The sequence below is a fragment of the Erinaceus europaeus genome, chromosome X (genome assembly GCF_950295315.1).
Source record: "Erinaceus europaeus chromosome X, mEriEur2.1, whole genome shotgun sequence".
Taxonomy (NCBI): Eukaryota; Metazoa; Chordata; class Mammalia; order Eulipotyphla; family Erinaceidae; genus Erinaceus; species Erinaceus europaeus.
Window position 1 is genome coordinate 63,087,349 of NC_080185.1, and position 27,012 is coordinate 63,114,360.

The 27,012-nt window shown below is 42.4% G+C and overlaps 1 protein-coding gene and 1 long non-coding RNA gene across 4 annotated transcripts in view; both read right to left on the reverse strand.

Annotated features, from left to right (window-relative positions):
* The window catches only part of LOC132535851 (uncharacterized), a 64,997-nt gene extending 53,778 nt beyond the window's left edge, over positions 1-11,219 (reverse strand). The window contains exons 1-2 of one of the 2 annotated variants that reach the window (XR_009547600.1): positions 10,250-11,219; positions 5,219-5,366 (exon numbers count right to left, since the gene is read on the reverse strand). This is a non-coding gene — a long non-coding RNA (uncharacterized LOC132535851). The remainder of the gene's footprint in view (positions 1-5,218; positions 5,367-10,249) is intronic. The other variant, XR_009547599.1, reaches the window with a different exon arrangement.
* A 9,687-nt stretch (positions 11,220-20,906) lies between these two features.
* Positions 20,907-27,002, reverse strand: HNRNPH2 (heterogeneous nuclear ribonucleoprotein H2). 2 transcript variants are annotated; one of them, XM_007537934.2, is made up of 2 exons: positions 26,854-27,002; positions 20,907-23,094 (listed from the first exon to the last, which is right to left on the reverse strand). In XM_007537934.2, exon 2 carries the CDS (start codon positions 23,040-23,042, stop codon positions 21,693-21,695), a length of 1,350 nt encoding a protein of 449 aa, XP_007537996.1. In that variant the 5' UTR covers positions 23,043-23,094; positions 26,854-27,002; the 3' UTR covers positions 20,907-21,692. The 2 variants fall into 2 exon arrangements, with proteins under 2 accessions (XP_007537996.1, XP_007537995.1); XM_007537933.2 differs by having other exon boundaries at positions 26,842-26,991.
* Positions 27,003-27,012: the final 10 nt, after the last annotated feature.

Genomic DNA, 27,012 nt, shown 5'->3' on the forward strand with positions numbered 1-27,012 from the left:
GGAGTGGGGCGGGTTAAGCGCAAGTGGTGCAAAGCGCAAGGACCAGCATAAGGATTCCAGTTCGAGCCCCCGGCTCCCCACCTGCAGAGGGGTCGCTTCACAAGTGGTGAAGCAGGTCTGCAGGTGTCTTTCTCTCCCCCTCTCTATCTTCCCCTCCTCTCTCTATTTCTCTCTGTTCTATCTAACAATGACGACATCAGTAGCAACTACAACAACAATAAAAAACAAGGGCAACAAAGGGGAAAATAAATAAATAAATATAAAAATATTTTTTAAAAATATGAAACAGGTGGTCAATATTCCTCCATAGTCTTTTCTCTGGTCAGCCCTCTGTAGAAACCCCTACAGTGAACTCTGAATTCTCTCAAATATCCAACCCCTTTCTTCTTCATTCTCCATCCATGCAGATGACTGTGTATAGTCACATTTACATTTACAGGATAAACAAGGGGGGAGTCTTCAGAATGGAGGTCCTTCAACTTCCTGGTATCAAATATAAATCCACTGATATGGGAGTCGGGCTGTAGTGCAGCGGGTTAAGCGCAGGTGGCGCAAAGCACAAGGACCGGCATAAGGATCCCAGTTCGAACCCCAGCTCCCCACATGCAGGGGAGTCGTTTCACAGGCGGTGAAGCAGGTCTGCAGGTGTCTATCTTTCTCTCCTCCTCTCTGTCTTCCCCTACTCTCTCCATTTCTCTCTGTCCTATCCAACAACGACAACAACAATAATAACTACAACAATAAAACAACAAGGGCAACAAAAGGGAATAAATAAATAAAATAAATATTTTTAAAAATGAATAAAATATTTAAAAAATAAAAAAATAATAAATCCACTGATATGTACACACATCCTATAAGGAGTCCCTGATTTAGACTGAGATTATCTCTTTTCCTACTGAACACGACATCCTCCACCTAGTCTTTGGGGCCAACACCCTCCTCTCTTTCAGCAAATGTACACTACATGTTTTCCATTTTCTCTACAATATTTGCTATCATGTATCCCCAAAAGATCCTTCTTTAAAACTTTACGTATCTGCACATTGCTTTTTTAAGGATCTCTGGACCCCGAAATCTCATTCCTGCTACGATTTTGACCTTATGTGCTCTTCTCAAACTGTTTTGTTTCTTCTTCCTTGTCCTCCCTTCTCTACTATTCCAATCCATACTCCAACCCTAAAGTGCATGAAAATGAAACTGGTTGTTACAGCTCCAATTGAGCCAGAAACAAGACTGAGAATCACATGGAGGGTAAGGAGTATGTTTTATTACCCTGTTGGGTTGGGTAGGTTCAAATGTGAGTCTGAACCAACTGCTGGGTAGGTTCAGGCTACTTAGTAGTTTTGCAAAGGGGGTGTGGTGTTCAGAATTCATAGTGTAAGTGGGTTGAATGAAGCGAGAGGGTTACTTCAAACTGAGAAACAGGTGGGAACAGTCAGGGGCATAGTGAAGTGAAAGTAGAAGCCTGCCACAAACATGGAAACCCGTCATAAACAGGGGCGGTTCCCTCTCAGCCTATAGGAATTCAAGAGTAGAGGCCTGTCACAAACCCTGGTGGTTCCCCCTTCCTCTATCATTCCCAGTCTTCTGGTTTTCCCATTTCATAGTGAAGGTTATCAATGATGTCTATACTCCTAAATATACATCTTATTTAACCTCTCAGTATCAATAAACCTTGTTTATATTTATATTTTTACCAAAGCACTGCTCATTCTGACTTAAGGTGGTGCTGGGATTTGAAACTAGGATCTCAGAACCTCAGATAGGAAAAACTTTTTGCATAATCACTTGGTCCCAAGCCCAAGACCTTGTTTATAGTCTACTCCTCACTTTTTGAAATATTCTTGTTTTGGTTTCAATGACATGAGTGGTCTCCTAGGCCTAGAGTTTTGTTCTTTTTTTTTCCCTGATAAAGAGGAGACAGTTTCATGCCTGAGCCTCCAAATTCCCAGGTTCAGTCCCTTGCACCACCATAAGACAGAGCTGATTAGTGCTCTGGAGAGAGAGAGAGAGAGAAAGAGAGGGATATGGAGAGAGATGGAGAAGATATGGAGACAGAGGAGATACTATGCATGGTGCGCCTGAGGTGCCATCCATGGTGTATGCCCACGTGTGCTGCTGGGGCTTCAACTCAATGCCTCAAGTACAGTGCACTCTACAAGGTAAACTAGCTCACCACCCTAAGCTTCTTTTAAACCTCTCTTTGTTGTAGTGCGCGGGCCGCAGAGAAGAGAGAGAGAGGGTCCGAAGCGAAGAGGAAACACAAATCTTTATTCGCGCTGGCACCGCAGAGTTGGGTGTTAGAGAAGCAGGTTGGGCCACATGGAGGTAGAGAAAATGGCCGCCTCATGCAGTAACCTTTCCTGCGTCTGAACACCAGAGTGGAAGCCGGCAAGAGAGCAAGGTACGGAAAACGAAGGGTTTTTATAGGAGTAGCTTTCGGGAGAATGGGAAGGGGGAGGAGTAACCATAGCACTCCAGGATAGGATAACTCTCGTGAGAATGGGAGGGGGGAGGAGTAATCAGAGCACTCCAGATATCACGGGGATATAGACAATGTCCTGAGGGCATACCATGGCTGAACAGGCACTCCGAGAATGTCCCAACTCTCCAGGGAACTAGCAGTAGCCTGAGGGGACAACATGGCAGATGTGACTGCATTGGCACAATTTCCCAGCATCTCTTAATGCTCTTTCCCTATCTCCTTTGCAGTCTGGTCCTACTCCACATTGGATCCTGAAGTTTCTCAAGGCTTCTTCCATTTCCCCTCTAATATTGACCCTGAGCTCTCCTCTGTTCTCCTCCTAATACTCCTAATACTCTCTGACCTGCCTGTTATCTAGACACATGCCTTTAATTGCCACCTACATCCCAGACAGTTGCTGTGCAACTCAGGCATCTAAGTTCGACATCCTCGAGGAAACACTCACGAAAGACATGTCTCTGATATCTGATTACTGTAAAAAATGGCGACTAATCCCTAGCACTGCAAAAACGGTATCATCTGTTTTCCATCTACACCATGCCTCGGCCTCGCGTGAGCTTAATGTGCAGCTTGGCGATACGAGAATCCGGCATGAAGCCCAGCCAGTCTATCTTGGCGTTACTCTCGATCACACTCTGTCATTTCACGAACATCTCATAAAAACTACAGCAAAGGTGGGCGCGAGGAATCACATCATTGCAAGACTGGCCAGCTCCTCATGGAGCGCGAGCGCTTCCACACTACGATCATCATCTCTGGCATTATGCTATTCCACTGCAGAATACTGTGCCCCAGTATGGTTCCGTAGCCCCCATGTCCACTTGGTCGATTCCAAATTATATTCCTCCCTGAGGATAATTTCTGGAACCATCCATACCACCCCGGTTCCATGGCTGCCAGTTCTTAGCAACATTGCCCCGCCAGATATTAGTCGGGATGCGGCATCATCTAAGTTCATTTCCCACATCTACGCTCGACCGGACCTGCCAATATACGCGGATATCTTTGCCCACCCTGTTCAATGCTTGACATCTCGTCACCCAATCTGGTCCCCTACGCCTACACTGAACTTCTCTGTTCCAGACTCTTGGAAACAGAGTTGGCAGTCAGCTGAGGTAAAGAACAAACACCTCATCACAGACCCCTGTAAGCGTCAACCCGGCTTTGACCTAGCACGTTATGATTGGGCCCTCCTCAATCGCTATCGAACAGGCCATGGCCGGTGCGCCGTTATGTTCCATCGCTGGGGAGCCAGAGACGACCTGAACTGCCCCTGCGGCTACAGACTATGTCCCACATAGTCAACGACTGCCACCTCTCCAGATTCAAAGGAGGTCTCGAAACTTTACATCAGGCTCAACCTGATGCTGTTGACTGGCTACGGAAGAAGGGCAAACGCTAGAAGAAAAATCCCAGACAGAGCTTTCCACTTATACCTCCAGGATAGATTCCTTATCTGAGTTCCAGATTTATCCATTAATTGACTTATATGACTTTCTTGGCATTGTCAAAATCATCTCAAGGGCTGGGGATATAGCACTATGGTTATGCAATAGACCTTAATGTGTGGGGTTCTGATATCCCAGGTTTGATCCCTGGCATCAGTATAAGCCAGAACTAAGCATCACTCTAGCAAAAATAATAATAAATAACTTTCCAAAACATGTCTAATATAAACCTCACAACTTTTCATTCCTGAACTTGGTTTCAGTGTCTCTGACAGGCACCCACAAACATTCAAACTAGAAACTTAGCTAGAAACACAAGCTAGAAACTTAGACGTTATCTTTGACCTCACACTCTGTCATTCTCAGTTCCAATTAATTGCCAAGTTAATTCCCTTCAATAAAACCGTAACTACTCCAATCCAAGTTAACATTTTACCTCCATTCTAGATTGCTGGCAATAGTTTCTAATCACACTCTCCAGTACACCATACCTTTCCCAACTCCTTAGTCCATGCAACATTAAGGGTAATATTTTGAAAAGACAAACACAATTCATTACCCCTCAGCCTATGACTATTAAGATACAGACAAGATGGCCTAAACTGGCTTCTAATTTTCAGCATATCCTAGTCCTTACATACCATTATAATCTCAATCCCATCCTCTGCTCTCCTACTACCTCTTGAACTCCACCATGCTGGCATTCTTTCCATTCCTTTTATTTAACACATACACTTAAGCCTTCTCCCAACCCCAACTACAAACTAATTGATATCTACTCTTTCTTCTTTATCTCTCAGATCAATAACCGCATCCTTAGGCAGCATCCCCAACCAACCTGAACAATCAATTTTTTTTCATTTCATAAGCTCTCATAGAAGTGGGGATCCTTTCTTTTTCAGTAATAGTGCTTATCTCAAGTACATACTTGTAGGGCTATTTGCTAGTTGGCGTCAACCACTAGACTGTGAACTCAAAGAAAATAGATTCATCACAAACGGTTTTTCCTCACACCTCGCTCCTCAGCACCATGTACAGTACTTGGTGATAAGTAGGCCCTTGATAAGTATTTTGTGAATAGTATGTACTTTTCGTTGGTCTTTAAAAAAAAAAAAAAGCCCCCTAATAGGCCAGGCTGATACACACTATCAATAGCACTGCCTGGATGTGATTTCTGTCATAGAAGACAGAGTCAGGCATCACCTAAAAAGCAGTAAATAAAGGTTTTATTCAGTACTGTTGCAGTAGAGGAAAAGGTTGTTGGCACTAGGATATAGCTCACCCAGCAGAGTGTACACTTTACCATGCCTCCAGATCCTGGTTTGAGTCTACAGGCTCAACATGGGAGCACCATGTAAAGGGAAGCTTCACAAGTCCTGGAATGTCGCTGTGGTATCTCTCCTCAGTGTACTCTGTCTCTCACTCTCTATCTGGAAAAAGAGAGGGAGGTTGTTGCGGATTTTTGCTAAAGACAAATCAAAGTTATTAGATATTGGCTGGGGGGTGGACAACATAGGACTCTTGCTAAAACTGGGTTAGGGATACCAAGAATAGCACCCCAAGGGTCCAAGGATGAGGTCTAATAGGCTTAGACAAGACTGTTGGGGCTGAGGGGTAGCTCACTGGCTATGATGTTTGAATTGTCAATGAGCATGACCCAGGTTCAAGCACTAGCACCACATAGAATGTCACAGCAGGGAGTTGGGCGGTAGCATAGCAGGTTAAACACACATGGCTTGAAGCACAAGGACCAGCATAAGGATCAGGTTTCCAGCCCCTGGCTCCCTACCTGCAGGAGAGTTATTTCACAGGTGGTGAAGCAGGTCTGCAGATGTCTATCTTTCTCTTCCCCTCCTCTCTCCATTTCTCTCTGTCCTATCCAACAATGACAACATCAACAACAATAATACCTACAACAACAATAAAACAACAAGGGCAACAAAAGGGAAAATAAATAATAAAAATTTTTTAAAAAAGAATGTCACAGCAACTAAGGAAGATCCTGTATTATAGTGTCTCTTTAGAGACTCTATGCCACTATCTAAAGTAAAAAATGATAATTGATGTAATACTCCAATTCTGAAATGGAATTGGAGTATTACACCAAAGTAAAAGACTCTGGGGTGGGTAGGTGGGTGGGGAGAATACAGGTCCATGAAAAATGATGAATGAAATAGTGGGGGTTGTATTGTTAAATGGGAATCTGGGGAATGTTATGCATAAAAAAAAAAAAGAAGTAGAAACGCAAAGCAGAAATTGACTGAGTTTGGAGTATGGCACCAAAGTAAGAAAGCAGAAGTACACTAGAGTTTGCAGTGAGTACCTCCCTAATACTTCCTCTCCACTTTTCCAAGCTTTAGGTCCATGATTGCTTAACAATTTGTTTGGCTTTGTATGTTAACTCTCTTTTCAGTCACCAGGTTCCAGGTGTCATCAGGATGCCGGCCAGACTTCCCTGGATTGAAGACCCCACCAATATGTCCTCGAGCTCAGCTTCCCCAGAGATCCACCCTACTAGGGAAAGAGAGAGGCAGACTGGGAGTATGGACCGACCAGTCAACGCCCATGTTCAGCGGGGAAGCAATTACAGAAGCCAGACCTTCTACCTTCTGCAACCCACAATGACCCTGGGTCCATGCTCCCAGAGGGATAGAGAATGGGAAAGCTATCGGGGGAGGGGGTGGGATATGGAGATTGGGTGGTGGGAATTGTGTGGAGTTGTACCCCTCCTACCCTAAAAAAAAAATGATAATTGAAAAAAGCATCAATCATCCTGGAGTGGTGAAATCACTCATGTCTGTACATTCTCATGCACAAGACCCTAAACCCTTGGAACACCATGCACAAATAGGGTGGGGAGGGTGTGGAGGAGCTTCATGGTTAGTGGAGAGGTACTGTGGTGTCTGTCCTCTCTGTCTCTCTCTCCTCCACTTTAAATAAAAAATAAAAAGAGTCCCCTGGGGTAGGGGAAAGAGCATAATGGTTATGCAAAAGACTTTCATGCCTGAGGCTCTGAAGTCCCAAGTTCAGTTCCCAGCACCACCATATAATAGTACTGATCAGTGTTCTGAAAAAAAAAAATTGAGTTTGTCTTTCTCTACATGGGGGCTAGTTGGTGGCAAACCTGGTTGGGGGCACATTACAATGCTTAAAGACCCCCGTTTGAGCCCCCAGTCCCCCCACCTGCAGGGAGAAGCTTTGCAAGTGATGGAAAAAGTGTTGCAGTTATCACCCCTCCCCTCTCAATTTCTGGGTGTCTTTGTCCAATAAATATATAAATAAATAAACTTAATACATTAAAAAAATAATACATTTTTAAAAGCCTATTTGGTGGTCTGGTGAAGAGAAAGGAAGGGAAAAGAAGGAGGGGAGGGGACAGAAGGGAAGAGGAGGGGAGTGAGGGGAGGGGAAAAGAAGGGAAGGGGAGGGGAAAAGAAGGGGAGAGGAGGGGAAAGGAGGGAAGGGGAGAGGAGGGCATGGAAAGGGAGGGGAGGGAAGGGGATAAGAAGGGAGGGGAAAGGAGGGAAGGGGAGGGGAGGGCATGGAAAGGGAGGGGAGGGGAGGGCATGGAAAGGGAGGGGAGGGGAAAGGAGGGAAGGGGAGGGGAGGGTGGAGAAAGGAGGGGGAGGGGAGGGCAGGGAAAGGAAGGGGAGGGAAGGAGAGGGGAGAGGAATAAAAAGCCTGTCTTTAGTTTGGTCACTAGGTCTTTGTCATGTCCTTAGGTCATTGTATTTTTCTTTATCATTTTGACTTAGATTTCCTGAGGCTCACCACAAAATATTTTTCCACTATTGCTATCACTCCATAAGTTTTTGTAAGGACTTTTTTTTTCTTTTTCTTTCTTTCTTTATTCATTTTGCCTCCAGGGTTATTGCTGGGACTCGGTGCCTGCACCATGAATCCACTGCTCCTGGAGGCTATTTTTTTCCCCTTTTGTTGCCTTGTTTTTAATTTTTATTTTTATTTGTTTATTGGATAGAGACAGCCAGAAATTGAGAGGGAAGGGGGGGATAGGAGGAAGAGAGCAAAGAGACACCTGCAGCACTACTTTACCACACATGAAGCTTTCTCCCTGCAGGTGGGGAATGGGGACTCAAACCTGGGTCCTGTACATTGTAACATGTGCGCTCAACCAGGTGTGCCACCAACCAGCCCCCCCCCCTTTTTTTAATTGTTGTGGTCGGATAGGAAAGACAGAAATTGAAAGAGAAGGGGAAGACAGCGGGAGAGAAAGACAATACCCGCTTCACCGCTTGTGAAGCGACCCCACCTGCAGTTGGGGCGGAAGCCAGAGATGGGGAGAGAAAGGCAGACACCTGCAAACCTACTTCACCACCTTTGAAGCGACTCCCCTGCAGGTGGGGAGCCAGGGGCTCAAACCTGGATCCTTCCGTGTTCTTGCGCTTTGCGCCACGTGCGCTTAACCCTCTGCGCTATGGCCCGACCGGCGTCAAAGTTCTTACCGGGGTGGGGTGGTAGCGCAGAGGGTTAAGCGCACGTGTCGCAAAGCGCAAGAACCCTAGTAAGGATCCAGGTTGGAGCCCTTGGCTCCCCACCTGCAAGGGAGTCCTATCCAACAACGAGCGACATCAACAACAACAATAACCACAACAAGGCTACAACAAGGGAAACAAAAGGGGAAAAATGGCCTCTAGGAGCAGTGGATTCATGGTGCAGGCACTGAGCCCCAGCAATAACTCTGGAAGCAAAAAAAAAAAAAAAAGAACTTTGAAATACAGTTTGCATTACTGAATCAGACCGTTTTCAACTGTACAATCCAGGGGGCTTAAATAAATCTACAATATAATTTAAGGATGTTTTCATGTCTAAAAGAGCTTCAGGGAGGGCAGGGGTAGATAGCATAATGGTTATGCAAACAGACTCTCATACCTGAGGCTCCAAAGTCCCAGGTTCAATTCCCTGCACCACCGTAAGCCAGAACTGAACAGTGCTCTGGTAATAATAATGAAAAAAAAAGCTTCAGGGAAATATAAGATGAAACATATACTGAGTTTGGTGTATGGCACTAAATCAAAGGACTCTGAGGAAGAAGGGAAAGGAATGGAATGGACATGCTCTGGGCTACTTGTGTATGATAGCGGAAATGCAATTAGGTTGGGAGAGTGTATGCAGACACATAGTATGGGGAGATAAGAGGTTGTAACTGTGTGTCCACAACTGTATCTTAAGCCATTAATCTTTATAAAGTGGAAAAAATCAACTATACTATAATCCATTGACTCCCCCATAAAGTGAAGACAATTAAAACTAACTATATCCTTGCAGTTATATGATTTTTGTAAACCACTGCTAAGTTACCAATAATGAAAAGTCAACCAATCATGGGGAAAAAAAATCCTTCATCTCTATTTGCATCACTTCCTCCTGTCCCTACTCTAAAAGCATATTGAAGGTCCTCAAATTTGCCTGAAACTTGAAAGTGCAGAGTAGCTAGACAAGCAAAAAAAAAAAAACAAAACCACCATTTGAGAATCACAAAGTAACAACTATATTGTCTGATTATACATTCAAACAATTTTTTAGAAACCAAATCAGAGTAAACTGAGAAGTGGGAAGGAAGACAGAGGTTTTTCTATATACACATTTAAAAAATAAAGACAGAGCTGAGAAACTGAAACACACACACACACACACACACACACACACACACACACACACACACACACTTTCAGAACTGTTTAAGGTGCCAGGGGGCTGCTGGAGTTAGCTTACCCTATAGAGGAAGTTCCTTACCACACAGGACACCCTGGGTTTGAGCCCCAGCTTATCAAAGGAACACAATTGGTAGTGAGGAAATAATCTTTCAATCTCTCCCTCTCTCATTTGACCTGTCTCTTTTTGTCTATCTCAAAATAAGTACTGGAAAAATCAATCAGGTAAGGTTGCTCAGGGTGGTCTTTCACATATGGGAGGCTCATTTCCCTAGTCAAGAATAAAAAAAAAAAAACAATAAATCATTAAAGTTTCAATATGGAAGGTGGGGGAGACAGTATAATAGTTATGCAAAAAACTTTCATATCTGAGGCTCTTAAATCCCAGGTTCAATCCCCAGAACCATCAGAAGCCAGAACTGAGCACTGCTCTCGTTAAAAAAAATAATAATAAAATAAAATAACAAGGACAACAAAAGGGGAAAAAACAGCAGTACATTCTTGGTGCACGCTGAGCCCCAGCAATAGTCCTGGAGGGAAAAAAATCATCTCAATATGGTGGGGCCAGTGTACTAGTAGTGCATATAGTTCAGCCCAAGTTACAATACACAAGAAAGCAGGTTCAAGCTCCCAGTTTTCACCTGTTAGGAGAAAGTTTTTTGGGTATTGAAGCAGGTCTGCAGATGTCCTTCTCACTATCTTCTTTCTCTCAATTTCTCTCTGTCCTAGCAATATTTTTTAATAGTTTTTTTTTTCAGAGCACTATTCAGCTCTGGTTTATGGTGGTGCGGGGGATTGAACCTGGGACTTTGGAGCCTCAGGAATGAGTCTTTTTACATAACTATTATGCTATCTATCCCCGCCCAAAATAAATATATTTTTAAAAGTTCCAATAAGGTGTTGTGACAAACAGTTTATATTTGACCCACTTGGCCATGGAAGTTTCTAGAACAGAATGAAGGGATTTATCACATTAAAGTCTCATTAAACATGCACTGAGTTTCTCAAAACTTTTATACACCTCTTATTTCCCTTTCCTGAGTTGAAAGGGGGAAATAATAACATTAGTCTCCAAGCTTGACACTGTCAAGTCAACAAGTAGAACTCAAGGTTTGGGACTTTAAAAAAATTAAACATGCAATGACTGTCTACTGTGTGTCAAGTATGGGGACCGGTGTAAGGACATGTCTTCTCTCAGTCCACCAGAGGCCTTTCCCGCTGGCTCTCCAAAATGCCCTGCAATGGAGGACTGGGGATACGCGGGCACCAGATGCAGGATTCCCAGGGTAACTCGCCAGAGTAACACACGGAAGGGGACGGACATGAAGGTTCCAGGGCTATTCCTTCTCAGTCCAGAAACCCGGCTCCGCCTTCAATCTCATTCTTACAGCGCCCTGCTGGACCGAGGTGCCCGGAGAGGTTCCAGATGATGATGGCCTCTGGCTCAGAGTTCCGCTGATTCCACGCCTCTCTCTCTTCTCCTCCCCACCTTCCTTTTGCTCCGCAAACTGCTTCCCGCTCAGCAGTCGCCGCCCACCACCTCGGAGCCGCCATATTAGCAGCAACAGCTCCCCTACCGCTCGCTACCCTTTGCGGGCGTCCCTTTCCGGAAATGAAAGATGCAGGGGTGGGGCCGGAAAGGGGGTCACTGAGGGTCTGTGGAAAACAGGAGAGGGAGGGATCGATTCTTGTCAACCCCCGCCCCCCACCCCATCTCCACCCCCACCCCCACCGCGCCACACACATGCCTGGTCCCTTTCCTGTTTGTTGGCAGTTAGGGGTTGGGGACAGGGATTATAACGCACTGTGGAGCCAGCGACAGGAGAATCTGGACGACTTCTTTCACCCTCCCCTACAGAACTGAGCCCTTTACTGCTCTTTCCTTCACCGGGTTTTTCTTCCTCCACTTCAGAACCAGGCATCTTGCACAAAGAAAACGTTGATTCTTAACCCTCCCCTTCAGCTGACTCAGTTTCCTCATCTCGAAAATGGGAATGAACTGACACTTATTTTTAAATTGGGGAGATCAATGGTTTACTGTAACTACAGCTGTTAGTACATGTATAAAATTTCTCATTTTTCGGGTGGGAGTAGATAGCATAATGGTTATGCAAAGAGACTGTCTCATGCCTGAGGATCCAAAGTCCCAGGTTCAATCCCCCGCACCACCATAAATCAGAGCTGAGCAGTGCTCTGGTAAACACATAAAATTTCTCATTTTGGGGAGTGGGCGGTAGCGCAGCAGGTTAAGCGCATGAGGCGCAAAGCTCAAGGATCCAGGTTCCAGCCCCCGGCTCCCCGCCTGCAGGGAAGTCACTTCACAGGTGGTGAAACAGGTCTGCAGGTTTCTCCATTTCTCTCTGTCCTGAAGGTCTCTCCATTTCTCTCTGTCCTATCCAACAACGACAACATCAACAACAATAATAACTACAACAATAAAACAACAAGGGCAACAAAAGAATAAATATTTTTAATTTTTTTTAATTTCTCATTTCTCTGAAAAACTCTCTCAACCCCCCCCCCCCCCCCCCGCGCAACCTAGGTCTTCCTCCACCATCATGCACTACAATTTGAAACTGCCCCCCCACCCCGAGTCCTTTACTTTGGTGCAATACACAAAGCTAGTCCAACTTGTACTTTGAGTTTCCCTTTTCTATTCTTTCTCAACTTCTGTCCATGAGTGAGAGCATCCCATATTCATCCTTCTCTTTCTGGCTTAGCTCACTTAACATGATGCCTTCAAGCTCCATCCAAGATAAGGTGAAGAAGGTGAGTTTCTCACCTTTTAAAAGAGTAGTATTCCATCCCCACCTGCAGGGGGAAAGCTTCATGAGTGGTGAAGCAGGGCTGCTGGTGTCTCTCTGTCTCTCTCTCCCTCTCTATCTTCCCCTCTCAATTTCTCTCTGTCTCTATACAATAATAAATAAATAAAACATTAAGAAACAAACAGTAGTATTCCATTGTTCATATATACCAAAACTTTCTCAGCTACTCATCTGTTGTTGGACAACCACATTGCTTCAAAGTTTTGGCTGTTATAAATTATGCTGCTATGAACATAGGTGTACACAGATCTTTTTGGATGGGTGTGTTTCACTCCTTAAATATATATCCCCAGACAGAGGACCTATTGGGGGTTGTATTGTTATATGGAAAACTGGGAAATGTTATGCATGTACAAACTATTGTATTTACTGTTGAATGTAAAACATTAATACCCCAATAAAGAAATTATATATATATATAATTTATATATATATATATTTATATATATATCCCCAGGAGATGAATTGCTGGGTCATAGGGTAGGTCCATTTCTAGCCTTCTGAGTGTTCTACAGACTGCTCTCCACAGGAATTGGATCAATTTACATTCCCACTTGTGGTGCAGGAGGGATCCTGGAACCCATAACCTCTCCAGCATTTTTGTTGCTATTGTTTCTGATGTATGACATTCTCACAGAGGTGAAGTGGTTCCTCTGACAGTCAGTGACTTAGAGCATTATTTCATGTCTGTTGGCCTTTTGGATCTCTTCTGTTGTGAATATTCTGTTCATATCCTCTCCCCTCTTTTGAATGGGGTCATTTGTGGTTTCTTTGTTTGTTTGTTTTTTGTTTTGTTGTTGCTGAGTTTGAGGAGCTCTTTTATTTTTTGATAATTAGCCTTTGGTCTGATGTATGGCATGTAAAGATCTTTTCCCATTCTGTGAGGAGTCTTATTGTTTGGGCGCTGGTTTCTTTTGCTGTGCAGAAACTTTTCAATTTGTTGTAATCCAGAGGGACTGGAATCAACAAAACAGAGACTACCTTGCACCATACTTGGACAGCAACACAAGACTCTAAGGACCAATTCTCCTACAGGGAACCATAGTTCCCACTTTCTAATGTTTCCTGGAATTTCAGGGAATTAACTGACACTTAACCATTTCCTATATAAGAAAGTGAGGGACCAGGCGATGGTGCACCCAGTTAAACACACATTATTACCAAGCATGAGGACTCAGGTTCAAGCCCCCACTCCCCACGTGCAAGATGAAATTTCACGAGTGGTGAAACTCTCTTCCTCTCAATCTGCCCCTCCCCTCTCAATTTCTTTCTATCCTATCAAATTTTTAAAAAGAAAAAAAAATGGCTGCCAGGAGCAGTAGATTCCTTGTGCAGTCACCAAGCCCCTGGTGCCAATAAAATTTTTTTTTTAAAAAAAGCCCAACCTGTGTTCACTGCCCAATGCCACAAAAAGCCCAGTGCTGTTACACTGGCTTTTACATGATAGTAGAAAGGAAATAGAAGGGTGGTCCAGGAGGTGGCGCAGTGGATAAAGCAAGCATTGGGCTCTCAAGCATGAGGTCCTAACTTCAACCCCCGGCAGCACATGTACTGGAGTGATGTCTGGTTCTTTCTCTCCTCCTATCTTTCTCATTAATAAGTAAATAAATTCTTTTTAAATAAAGAAAGGAAATAGAAGGTAGCAATTATACTAAAACCAACTTGCCCATTCCATTGTTTTGGGGGAGTATTCACACAGGTAAGGAAATGTTATTAAGTTCGTGGACAAGCAGGAAGAGCTCTAAAGACCAGAAATATCTCTCTCTAGAATTTTGGCCTCTGGGACCCTGACAAGTCCTCCTGAAACTTCCTCCTAGGAAAAAGCCTCTACTAGGTTCTCTTTTTTGAGACACTGACTGTCCACAAGTACTTTGCTTTCACAGCCCATGCTCAGAAAATAAAAAGATGTCTAATTGGTCGTTTTTTTTAAAGGTATAGGACAGGAAAGCCTGTTTTTTTTTCCTATTTTATTTTTTTTTAATTTTAATTTGAGAGACCAGAGCATTGCTTGACTCTGGATTATGGTGGTGCTGGGGACTGAACCTTGACCTCAGAGCCTCAGGCATTCGGTCTCTTTGTGTAACTATTGTGCTGTTTCTTCTGCCCTCTAATAGGTCTTTTTAAATTATTTTATTTATTTTAATGAGAGAAACACAAAGAGGGACCAGAGCACTGCTCAGTTTTGGCATATGGCGGTACTGGGGATTGAACCTGGAACCTCAGAGGCTCAGGCATATCTTTTGCATGACCATTATGTTATCTTCCCAGCCCTCTACTTGGTCTTCTACAAGGGACTCAAAACAGTGGGGAATGTGAAGTCCCGATACTTGTTCTTTTATTTTCCCAATTGTTTTTATGTATTTTTAATATTCATTTCTTTATTTGATAGGACAGGAAAACATTGATTGATAAGGGAAGAGGCGATAGATAGGGAGAGAAATATAGATAACGACAGACCCGCTTCAGCCCTTGTGAAGCTTACCCCGTGCGGATGGGGATGTGCATTCTGCGCATCCATCTTTGCAAACCAGGTGGAGTGGAGGATGGGAAGGGTGGCTTCTATAGACAGGCTCCAGATACATCCTAACCTTTCACTTTCCCCCTGTACCATGCTAAGCTCTTGGCCCACATGCTTGCTTTCTACCCACAAGACTGAATTTTGGTCAGTGTGGAAGCAGATTGTGAAATGGCTCTTGTGACATCCTCAGCTTTGTATCCACTAGACACTATTTTACAATAATCCTTCAAGGCCCATTCTGGAGACTCTTGCCATTTGGTGATTGCCTAGGAATTATCTCTGAAGGAAAAGGATCTTGATTTTTGGATCAGTGTGTCACGTGCACCTTTGCTGGAAGGGCAGGGATGGTGCCTTCCCCACAGGTAAGATTGTTTCTGGTTTAGTGATCTCCTTTATGGTTAGCTAAGTGAATGCAGGAATAAATGAGTGCATAATGGAATCTATATCGCCAACATCAGAATCAACTGGAGAGTTTATTAAAACATAGATTGTAAGGCCTGAGCCCTCAGAACATCTGACTCCATTGATCTGGAGTAGGGTTAAGACTTTGCATTTCCTTTCTTTTTTCTATCTTTCCTCCTTCCTTTCTTTTCCATCCTTCCTTTCCTTTGCTGTCTTTCTGTCTCCCTTTCTTTCTTTCTTTCTTCACACTAGGGTTATTTCTGGGGTTTGATGCCTTCATGGTGACTCCACTGCTCCCGATGGTCATCCCCCCTTTCTTTCCTTTATTCTGATAAGAACAAAGAGCAAGGAAGAGAGGAGAGAGAGGAGGGAGGGAGGGAGGGAGGGAGGGGTGGGGGAGGGAGGGAGGGAGAGAGAGAGAGAGAGAGAGATTGACTCCAAGGCCTGCAGCATTACTCCATCACTCATGAAAATCTTCCCTAGCTGCCTTCCATCCCAGCTATGAATCAGAAGCTTGAAGCTGGGTCCCAGAACATAGTAACTTGTGACCTTTGCTGAGAGCACCACCACCTGGCCTGGAAACTTTGTTTCTAACAAGTTCCCAGATCATGCTGCTGCTGCTGGAACCACACTTAGAATTACTGCATAAGGCACTTGTGGTGCAACATCCCACCCCTGTGTAGACCGTAATATGACAGCAGATATTCAGTTTGATGCCTGTCAAGTAATTCACATATGCAGATTAAAATGAATTCCCTGAATTGGTGGTTAGAAGTATAGAAGTCGATACTTCTAAACCACCTTCTTTGCCTTCTTTGCCTCCCAGCAAACTACAGAGTAGCACTGTAGATGTGAAAGAACTAGAGATGTTTTATATGTATGTGTGCTTTATACCTTTCCTAAACCTCTAGTGCTGACTCTTAACTTTCTCCTGAGTCTTTTTCTTTGGAGTGCTTCTCCATCTGGTCTGAGCTTTCTTTTCCAGTGAAGAGGATACAAGTACCTTTGATGTAAGGACTTGGACTATCTTGGGACTTGCTGACACCTAGTGGCTAACCAGAGACATTTTACATATACTTGGAGAATGTTCTGGAAAATTAACCGAGCAGCCTGGAAAGTGAAACCACCTACTCCGGAACCCTCTAAGAAAGGTTTTTCTGAATACTTTAGGAGCGCAAGAATAACCGCTGATTCAGTCCAAATGAATTGCTTGGTCTTTTGGCAGCTAGAGGTAGAATTAGACATCAGAGAATCTCAAATCACCCCCCACTGTATCCTAGTGTGAATGATTTTCTAGAAATGGGGTTTAATTAAGTGTCCCTGAATAAAATAGTAAAATAGTCAGCTAACATCAACTTAACATTTGCTTCCAGAGCTTTTCTGAACTCAAGACCTAAATGGATAAGGAATAATCCATTTCCAGGATGACTGAGACATGCACAGAGATCTGCAGAAGTTTAGATGCAGCTGGTTGACCTGAGGGCTTCCAGACCTCAGATGTTCCTGTTCGTTTGAAATATGATGAATTTGCATGTTATTCTTGTGTAAGTGATATGCTAATTTTCTATAGCTCCAATTTTAGTACTGCCTGCCAAAGCAAGCACTGACAAATGTGATTGTTAACTGCATTGTGATAAGAGCAAAGATGTAAGATAACTCTGGATACCAAAGGTGGTAGAGTCTTCTGGGGATGGGCAAGGTATTGTAAACATGCAATTTATCATCTTTTAAAAAATTGTTATCTGTTAATTAATATTTATTTACAAAATTATAAGATAACAGGTCTACATTTCCACATCATTCCCACCACCACTCGCCTCATTCCCTCCATTGGAAACTGCAGTAATTCTCTCAAGATCACCGATATGGGTTGACTATTATTTCTTTTTTTATATTTATTTTATTTATTTATTCCCTTTTGTTGCCCTTGTTGTTTTATTGTTGTAGATATTATTGTTGTTATTCTTGATGTCGTTCGTTGTTGGATAGGACAGAGAGAAATGGAGAGAGGAGGGGAAGACAGAGAGGGGGAGAGAAAGATAGACACCTGCAGACCTGCTTCACTGCCTGTGAAGCGACTCCCCTGCAGGTGGGGAGCCGGGGGCTTGAACTGGGATCCTTGAGCCAGTCCATTAACGCTTTGCGCCACCTACGCTTAACCTGCTGCACTACCGCCTGATTCCTGACTATCATTTCTTTCTTTTTCACCAGAGCACTGCTCAGCTCTGGCTTACGTTGGTGTGGGGAATTGAACTTGGGACTTGATGGAGCCTCAGGCTTGAGAGTCTGTTTGCATAACCATTATGCTATCTACCCCCGTCCAACTATTATTTCTATATCTATATTTATATGTATTTGTCCATTTTTCTATGGTCCTGCTGAGTACCCCTCCCCTCCCTTCCCCCGCCTCTTCTGGCTCTGGGTCTTGATGGAATTAGAGTTTAGAGACCTCTGCTCATCTTTCCCTAACATTTCTCCCCTTCAGGGAATATGGGCCAAAATTCTTTGTGGTGCAGAAGGTGGGAGTTCTGGCTTCTGTAATTGCTTCTCTGCATGCAATTTATCTTTTAATAGAAGTTCAGAACTATTTGTTGTAGGAACATAGCAGAGACAGTCAGGTATCATAAAGCTGGCTTTTTAAAATTGCTGTTTTAGGGCTTATGCAAGTGCAAGGGGGTAGAGGACAGTATTGGGAAGCCGTGGTGGGTGATCAAAGGTGATTTAGACAACAGCATCATCCAAAGATTCTCCTGCACTACCCTAGAAGTGGACAATTTCAGAAACTCAGGCAGGAGACTTAATATTTAGTTGTAGGGGCTGAGCACACATTACAGCACACAAGGTCCCAGGTTCAAGCTCCTCCACCTGCAGGTAAAAAGTTTTATGAGTTGTGGAACAGTGCTACATCTATCTCCTTCTCTTTCCTTCTCTATCTCCTCCTCCCCTCTCAATTTCTGTCTATGCCCAGTAAATAATTTTAAAAAATGGTGATACAATGTTTTAACAAGCCCTATTAATTCTGATGTACACCAAGGTTTGACAATCACTGGTTGAAATCATTTTAATTTGAATTTAAGGTGTTTTCTTTTTGTCATTTTATTGGGGGGGGATATGATAGTTTATGGTACAGTTGTTGACACTTCTCCCCATAATAGATGGCTGCAAAACTCTCACCAATATAGGTCCTCTTTCACCAGCACACACCCTGAAAATCTTGTAGTAAAGGGTGTTTACAGTCAATGAATTCATGCAGACTGTGTTATTTCCTAGTAAAGTATGTCTACTTAAAAAAAGAAAGACATATCGAGGTGCCTTAGCTCTGTGGTTAAATGAAAGGATTACTTGCCTTACACTCCTTTGGATTCTAAAGAATACTGTCTTGCAGGAGTTGGGCGGTAGCGTAGCAGCGCAAGGACTGTCTTAAGTATCCCTGTTCGAGCCCCCTCTCCCCACCTCCAGGGGAGTCACTTCACAGGCAGTGAAGCAGGTCTGTAGGTGTCTTTCTCTCCCCCTCTGTCTTCCCCTTCTCTCTCCATTTCTCTCTGTCCTATCCAACAACGAGGACATCAACAATAATAACTAGAACAACAATAAAAAAACAAGGGCAACAAAAAGGAAATAGATATTAAAAAAGAATGCAGTCTTGACAAAGCTAGATTACCAACTAGCTCAGTAGTAATATAAACTTGGTTTTAAGTTTACAAAGAAAACTGTACCACCCTAATGTTGACCACACAAATGTCAATTATAACAGCAATGGGATACCATTTTCCAAGTGACAAAAATTGATCAAGAATAATGTACATGGCAGCCTGGGAATAGCAAAGTGGCTAGAATGTTGGGCTTGCAAGCATGAGATATCAAAGTCAAACCCCAGCATTGCATCTATCAGTGATGCTCTCCTCTCACTCTTCTTTCAAAACTAGATAAAATATTTTTAAAAAGTTATCTATGTACATGATTGGGGAGTGTTTTTCTTGTTCTTGCACTGGGCATTGTCATGCCCGTGTGAATCCACTGCTTCTAGCAAACTCCTATTTTATTGTTGCCACTGGGACTTCATCACTCCAAGTCAATTTTGTCACTCCAAGCTGAAAGACAACATAGCACCAAGTGCCACAGTACTCCCATATGCTGTACCACAGGCTTAAACTTGCATCTTACACCAGGAAAAGCAGGCACCCTCCCAGCAAAGGTCTTACTGGCCCCTTTTTCTCTTTAAGGTAGAGAGAACAGAAGCACCTGCCATGCATGATGTTCCCATGTGCTACTGGCAGTTTGAGCCCATGTCCTTGTTCATTGCAAAGTGCACACTTTAGAAGGTGAGCTATCTCCTGGATGTAATTTTTTAAAGTACTGATAGAGAGCCAGGACATTATTCTGGCATATATGATGCCAAAGATTGAATTTAGTACCTCATACTTGCAAGTCCTGTGCTCTTGTTCCTTGCACCATCTTCTGTGCTACACAGGAAATATCTTTTTTTTTAATATTTATTCCCTTTTGTTGCCCTTGTCTTATTGTTGTAGTTATTATTGTTGTTATTGATGTCATCATTGTTGGATAGGACAGAGAGAAATGGAGAGAAGACAGAGAGGGGGAGAGAAAGACACCTGCTTCATCGCCTGTGAAGCAAGCCCCCTGCAGGTGGGGAACCAGGGCTCGAACCGGGATCCTTACGCCGGTCCTTGGGCTTTGCGCCACCTAACCCTGCTGTACTACCACCCAACTCCCGGAAATACCTTTTTACATACACACCTGTTGGAAAAATAACTAATCTTTCTGGTAATATAAAGCAAGTCTTTAATAAATTGTGTGTACATCTGACCCAGCAAATCCGCTTCTAGAAATACCTTAGAAATATTTATGAAGGCCTCTAGGACTAGCTCAGTCTATGAAGAGCATAGAACTTGCATTACTGTGGTCCCAACCCTATCCCTTCTATATGCCAGAAATGAGCAGTGTTCTGGTCTCAGTCTCATAAAAATTGAATCTTAAAAATCTATTCTCTTCCTAGAGCACTGCTCAGCAGCTCTGGCTTATGGTGGTGCTGAGGATTGAACCTGGGAACTTTCGTGACTCAGGTATTAAAGTCTTTTTACATAACCATTATACTGCCTCCCCAACCCCAAACAGTGTAAATTTATTTTGCCTCCAGTGTTATTGTTAGGGCTCGGTGCCTGCAACTGCTCCTGGAAGCTGTTTTTCCCCTTTTGTTGCCCTTGTTATCATTGCTGTTGTTATTATCATTGTTATTGCTGTCGTTGTTGTTGGATAGGACAGAAAGAAATCAAGAGAGGATGCGAATACAGAGACGGGGAAAGATAGACACCTGCAAACCTGCTTCACCGCTTGTGAAGCGACACCCCTGCAGGGGGAGCCAGGGGCTCGAACCAGGATCCTCACGCCAGTCCTTGCGTTTCACACCACATGCACTTAACCCACTGCGCTACCACCCAGCCCCCCAATATAAACTTTAATAGGAGAGGACTGGATAAAATAAATTAGTGTACTCATGCTAGAGCATAATAAAAATCAAGCGGTACAGGAATATAGTTTTTAAAAGGAAAATTTATTTAACAAGTTTCACTTAGTACAGTACATCTAATGAAAATCACAATACAAGGAGAAGATCTAAATCAAAGCCTTGTTTTATACAAATGACACAACCAAAGTCCTAAAGTATTGGTAATACATCTCAAAATTGTCTTGGATCTTAAAAAAAAAAGAAAGTGTACACTCATATGCCTTACAGGATATTAAACCAAAAAGCTAGAACATGCCAAATGTTGTCATTTTGAATCATAGACACAGCTCCTATATTTGAGTTTTACAGAAAAGCATGTTTGTCAACATGCATCCAATGTTTTCAGTGTACTGTGGTATAAGAGCAACATGTAACATAAGTGAAACTGCTTTAACCTAAATACGCTTACTGCTTAGGTACAATCCTACAACATAACTAACTTGAGGAAAGCTGAAAGCTGTTGAAACAGTTATGGTCAATACTGAATTTTGTTATTTCACCCTAAATGAATGTTTTTCAATGGTCAAAATTACTGAGCTTGAAGTTTTAAAACAATCTTGACTTCCACTTTACAGTAAGCATTGAATCACAAGCCTGTAATGCAAAACTGTTAAACAATTTTTTTTCTTAAAATAAAAAAAAGAAAAAGAATGAAAGAGAAAGCTGACCAAGAATGATCAAATCAGTTGTATTTTATTTCCCATTTACTGAGCATACAGGATATACTAGACATCCTCTCACTCTATTCTTCCCTCAATGCATAGCTTTCCCTTCTATAGTAGCTGCTTAGTATTCCTAACTGCTCTGGTAGATTAAGCAAGGTTGGACTGATAGTCACTGGAGTTTTCCTGCAGAACTTGGTCGTATCCACTCATACTGCTCTGACCACCGTAACCACCTCCATAACCACCACTCAGCTGCTGGCTAGCAGGACCCCCGTAACTAGACTGGTTGGACAAGCCCATCCCTCCCATCATTTGGCTTCCATAAGCGCCACCACTGGCCCCTGCTGTAGAGTTCAGGAAGAGCTCTACATAGCTGTGATCATAAGCTCCTCCACTCGTTCCTGCAGTAGAATTCAGGAAGAGCTCCACATATCTATGTTGCATATTAGCTTTGTCTTTTGCCATAGCTGCCACAGCATCTTCATGGGTAGCGAATTCAACATCTGCCTCACCAGTAACTCTGCCATCGGGTCCAATTTCAATGTGTACTCTCATGGGATTAAGAGGAGAGAAAAAATTGTAAATATCATTCTCAGTAGCTCTGTAAGGTAATCCCCTCATGTGTACACAGTGCCCTGTGGTGCTCTGGAAACTGGACCCACCATCTCCATATCTATGGTCAGACATTCCTGAAAAGCAGTAATTAAGGTCTCTTCCAAATCTATCAGACCCAAAGCCATACCCATCATTATAACCACCGTAGTCATCATAGCCTCCATACCCTCCACCATAGGCACCCCGTCTCATCCTTTCAAACCCAGTCCCTCTACCAATGCTGTTATAGCCTCTGCCAGTCCCTGGCCTATCATAGGGACCTGGCCTCTGCATAGCCATGAGCTTTCGAGGGGGATCATAGTGGGTTCTAACTTCAGCTCGGCTACTCTTGAAGATTTCGATGTACCTGTGCCCTATTCTTTCTTTGTGTTTCTTTAAGGCCTTTTCAGCTATCTCCTGGGAAGCAAACTGCACAAAAGCCTCCCCTGTGCTCCTCCCCTGAAAGTCCACCGGCAGTGTCATCCCATTTGGCACAATTTCCAACCCTGAAAAGAACTGAACAATTTCTTCCTTGCTACAGCCAAATGGGAGTCCTCTAAGGCGGACGAAACCATCGTTGGCAGTATCTGGACTATTCGGACCAGTATGCTTCAACACCCAATCCATTTCAACACTGTTGGACTTGAATACTTCAACATATCTGTGTCCCATTGTTTCTCTGTCCTTCTTCAAAGCCAGTTTCACTTCATCTTCAGATTCAAGTTCGACAAAAGCTTCACCACTTGGTCTGCCTTCTCTGGTATAGATGAAACGAATTCCTGATGTACCATTTTGGATTTTGCAATCGGAGAAGAAGCGCATCACTTCATCAGCTGAGCAGGACCAGGGTAGACCCCTGACCTTCACCACGAACCCCTCCCTTCCTTCTGTGCTCAGCATCATGATGACTCTTGGGCTCTTGGTGGCAAGTGAGCTCAATGCAATTTCAGTGTGGCTGAAAAAAAAATTAGAATACTACTGTAATGAAAAAAATGCTTACAGTAAGAGAAAAAGCAAACTGTTCGTTGAAAATTCAAATACAAATGAATGTTGTTCTAGTAAGATATTAATATAAAAATTCTGGTGGTCCAGGAGGTGGCACAGTGGACAGAGCATTGGATTCTCAAGCACGAGGTCCCAAGTTCAATCCCCGGCAGCACATGTACCAGAGTAATGTCTGATTCTTTCTCTCTCCTCCTAGTTTTCTCATAAATAAATAAATTATTAAAAAAAAACATTCTGCATCAAATCTCTAATTCTTTAATTTCTTACCAATTTATGCAGACTAGAGCACTGCTCTGCTCCAACATACAGAGTACCAAGGATCAAACACAGGACCTCAAGCACTCAAGTGTTTCACTTTACTCAATGAACCGCTCCCTTGCCACTATTTATTTAATACCTATCATGTACTGGTGGTTATTTCTAGGTTTTATGATTATGGGAATGGCCTTTTTTTGACATCTCTGTATGTTCTAGCTTTTCTACATCATTCACTTGTTCACATAGAAAACTAAAAGGTATAAAAAAATTAACAGCAAAAACAGTAAGATAAAGCAGCAAATAAATATATCTGTACCTGCTTACATAAAAAGGAGAAACCTAATTACATGAAAAGATTCAACAATCAAAAGACAAACAACACACTTAAAGATACAAGAAACAAATAGATTAATTCCTTTATAGAGAGTCATACAAACTGACAAAGTCAGGAAAATATTAAAGTTTAAGACATAAATAAGAAAAAGACATAAATGGAATTCACCCATTTAATTTAACATTTTCCCGTTGCCAAGCCAAGTATTCAGCTCTGGCAAACAAAGATCAACAAGCTCAGAAAGGGCATATGGTCCTACAGGGACACCACGCCGTCTTTACTGACATAGAGCAAATAAACACTATACCTGTTATGACACAACTCTTTAAAGAGAGGAAGGGTGGTTTAAAGCAGGGACTAGAAGACCAAGTCTACCAGCAACAGAACAGTTAAATTGAAAATACTAACCCTGTTTCAGGATTCCATAAACAGACTGTTAAAATTGAGACGAAACACAGAAAATGAAAGAGGAGGCAGGTGATAAGGCTAGCATGGTAGGTAGAGCACAGATCCCAAAGGCATCATCAGATAGGCAAGCGCTAAGGGCCTTTTAAGGGTTTTAAATAGGGGAGTGAGGGGAGGGAAGTGACGTCATCAAAGCCTTCAGGATAGATCACCCTGGCAACAGTGTGACACTCAACAAAGGGGGTTGGGTTAGAATCTTAGAGATATGTTTAGGGATTCACCTAAGGCAACAACAGTTTAAAATAGAAAATTATGTGATCTTTCAACACATTCCCAGCAGGAGAGTCCACAGGACTTGATAACAAATTAAATAGAAATGAAAATAGGTATGAGGATATAGGAGAGAATAGGAAATGTTCAGCCTTCATAAATCAACAGAAATGAAAGTCCAAACCATAATCACCCCTTTTCACCCATCAAGATAGTGAAAATTGAAAATGAGGATAAGTCAATGCTGACATTTAAGGCTGGAAAAATAACAGTCTCCTAGAGGAGTGAAAGTTCATTTCAGTATTTATGGAAAGCAATTTGGAACTAGTATCACACCTTCTAACAGTAAATTCACTTCAGATTTTGTGCCCTAAGGAGATGATCTGAAACTCAAAGAACAAAGACTTAGGAAATTATATATATATATATATATATATATATATATATATATATATATATATATATATATATGTATATATATATATATATATGAGTATTTTAAAAGATTGCGCAACTAAAATCATAAAAGTAATTAGTAACATAAAATTACTCATGCTACAGTATTTAAATGAACACAAACCACAACTATATAATCTCAACTATGTTATATATATATATATATATATATATATATATATATATACACACATACATATATTTTTTTAATTGCAAGAATTCCTTCCAGGAACCCAGGAAATGAAAATACTTATATTCACAGCAGCAATTTTAGTAACAGCAGAAAATTAGAAAACTACCCAATCAATAGGATGACTGAAATGTTATATTAAAATGGATTGATAATGTATTTGTTACAAAAAAAAATCTGTCCTGACAGATTTCCAAGATATATCCACTGGAAAAGTATGTATTAGAAGGTTCCTACCTATTTTAAAATATAAGTATGTAGACATTACATGTATATTAATGCACAGAAGATCTGGAAGCATACAACAGAAAAATTTTTTTGCAGAAAGAAGAGCTGGAGGGGGAGTGAGGTGGATTTTTACTTTTTACCCTATACAATTCAATATAGCCTTAATTAAAAGAAAACACTAACAATGACAAACATCAGATAGGTGCAAAGAAAATGGCAATACTAATACTCTGAGTGCTATGTTTATAGCTTTTTCAGGTTTTGTTGCACATTCTTAATTTTCTTCAGACAGTAACTTTTATTTCAGAAGAAAACCCATATGATAAATTGTCTGCTTCTCTGGGACTTCAGATTTTATATACTTTTCCCATTTTGTACATGGACACCTAACAATAGTCTGGGGAAACTAGGCCTCTCAGCACAAAGTGTATTAGCTGTTATAAAACTACACCAAATATTAAAACCAACAAACACTCACTAGTTTCCAATTCTGTATGCCTGTTAAGCTGCATTTTTCAGTGATAATAGTCTCTATAAACCATCTTCAGGGCTCAGTGACAGCTTTATAGATTTTTGTTTTGCCTACCTTCTCTCTCAGATGCCCCATCCCATTTAATGTCCCTGGAGCACTCTAGGCATTATTGTCCCCTTTGTAGCGGCAGGGAGGTTCGGTTTTATTATTTCATCTTCTGGACAGGCTAAGTGGGGAGCCTGAAGTAGGATTACATTTACAACTTAAGATCAGTGTATTTCCGTGTATATTACACATATACTTTTCACACACCATAATGAGTGGTTATCTCAGGGTGGTGAGTTACGTGTCTTTTAAAAATGTATATCATATCTTTGGTTCATACTCCCAGAGGGATAAAGAATAGGGAAGCTTCCAATGGAGGGGATGGGATACAGAACTCTGGTGGTGGGAACTGTTGTATCCGTTATCTTGCAATCTCGTTAACCATTATTAAATCACTAACAAAAAATAAATTCATTCTATACCGTTATCTTTTAATGTTCAAAAGTGAGCCTGTAGGTTGTAGTAAATAAAAATAATCTATTTAAACATTCAACCTCTTAAAAAAACATTTAGTGTAAGCCTTTCTCAAGCACGCATCGTTGTTTAATTAAGACTTTACAGATATTATTTACTTGGTACTCTCAAACGCTACCATCAGGCAGCTGAGCCGGAGTGCCTGACTGGATGGACCAGTACTCGGACCACTGGTCTCAACATTTTTTTTTTGTTGTTGTTGTTGTTTTTTCCTAATCTAAGACCTTGGTTTTCAAACATTTCTCACTTTACAATTCCTCTCAAGGGTCCCCCGAGGCCTGCACAAACGTACATAGATAGAAAGGCGCACACACAGTCACTAACGTCCACCATTTCCCCACCCGGCGCAGCAAAGGCGGCTTCCCGGCACTAAGATGGGGGAGGGGGGAGCGGGGTGCGGGGGAGGGGAAAACGGAGAGCGGAAAAGCCGGAGGCGGCCCGCGGATCCCATTTTGGTCTTCATCATCACCATCCCTGGGTCCCCAGTTCCCACCCACACACCAACCTCTAGAGATACCGGCTAATTTTCCTCCTTTTTTCCTCAAACGGCAATAGCGAGACGACAAGACGACGACCAGAACTTCTGCTCACGTAAGCGATTGATCACGTGAGCTCCTACGTCATGTGAGATCTCGGTCACGTGAGCAATTCTCCGCTTAAACTCGGGATCACTGAG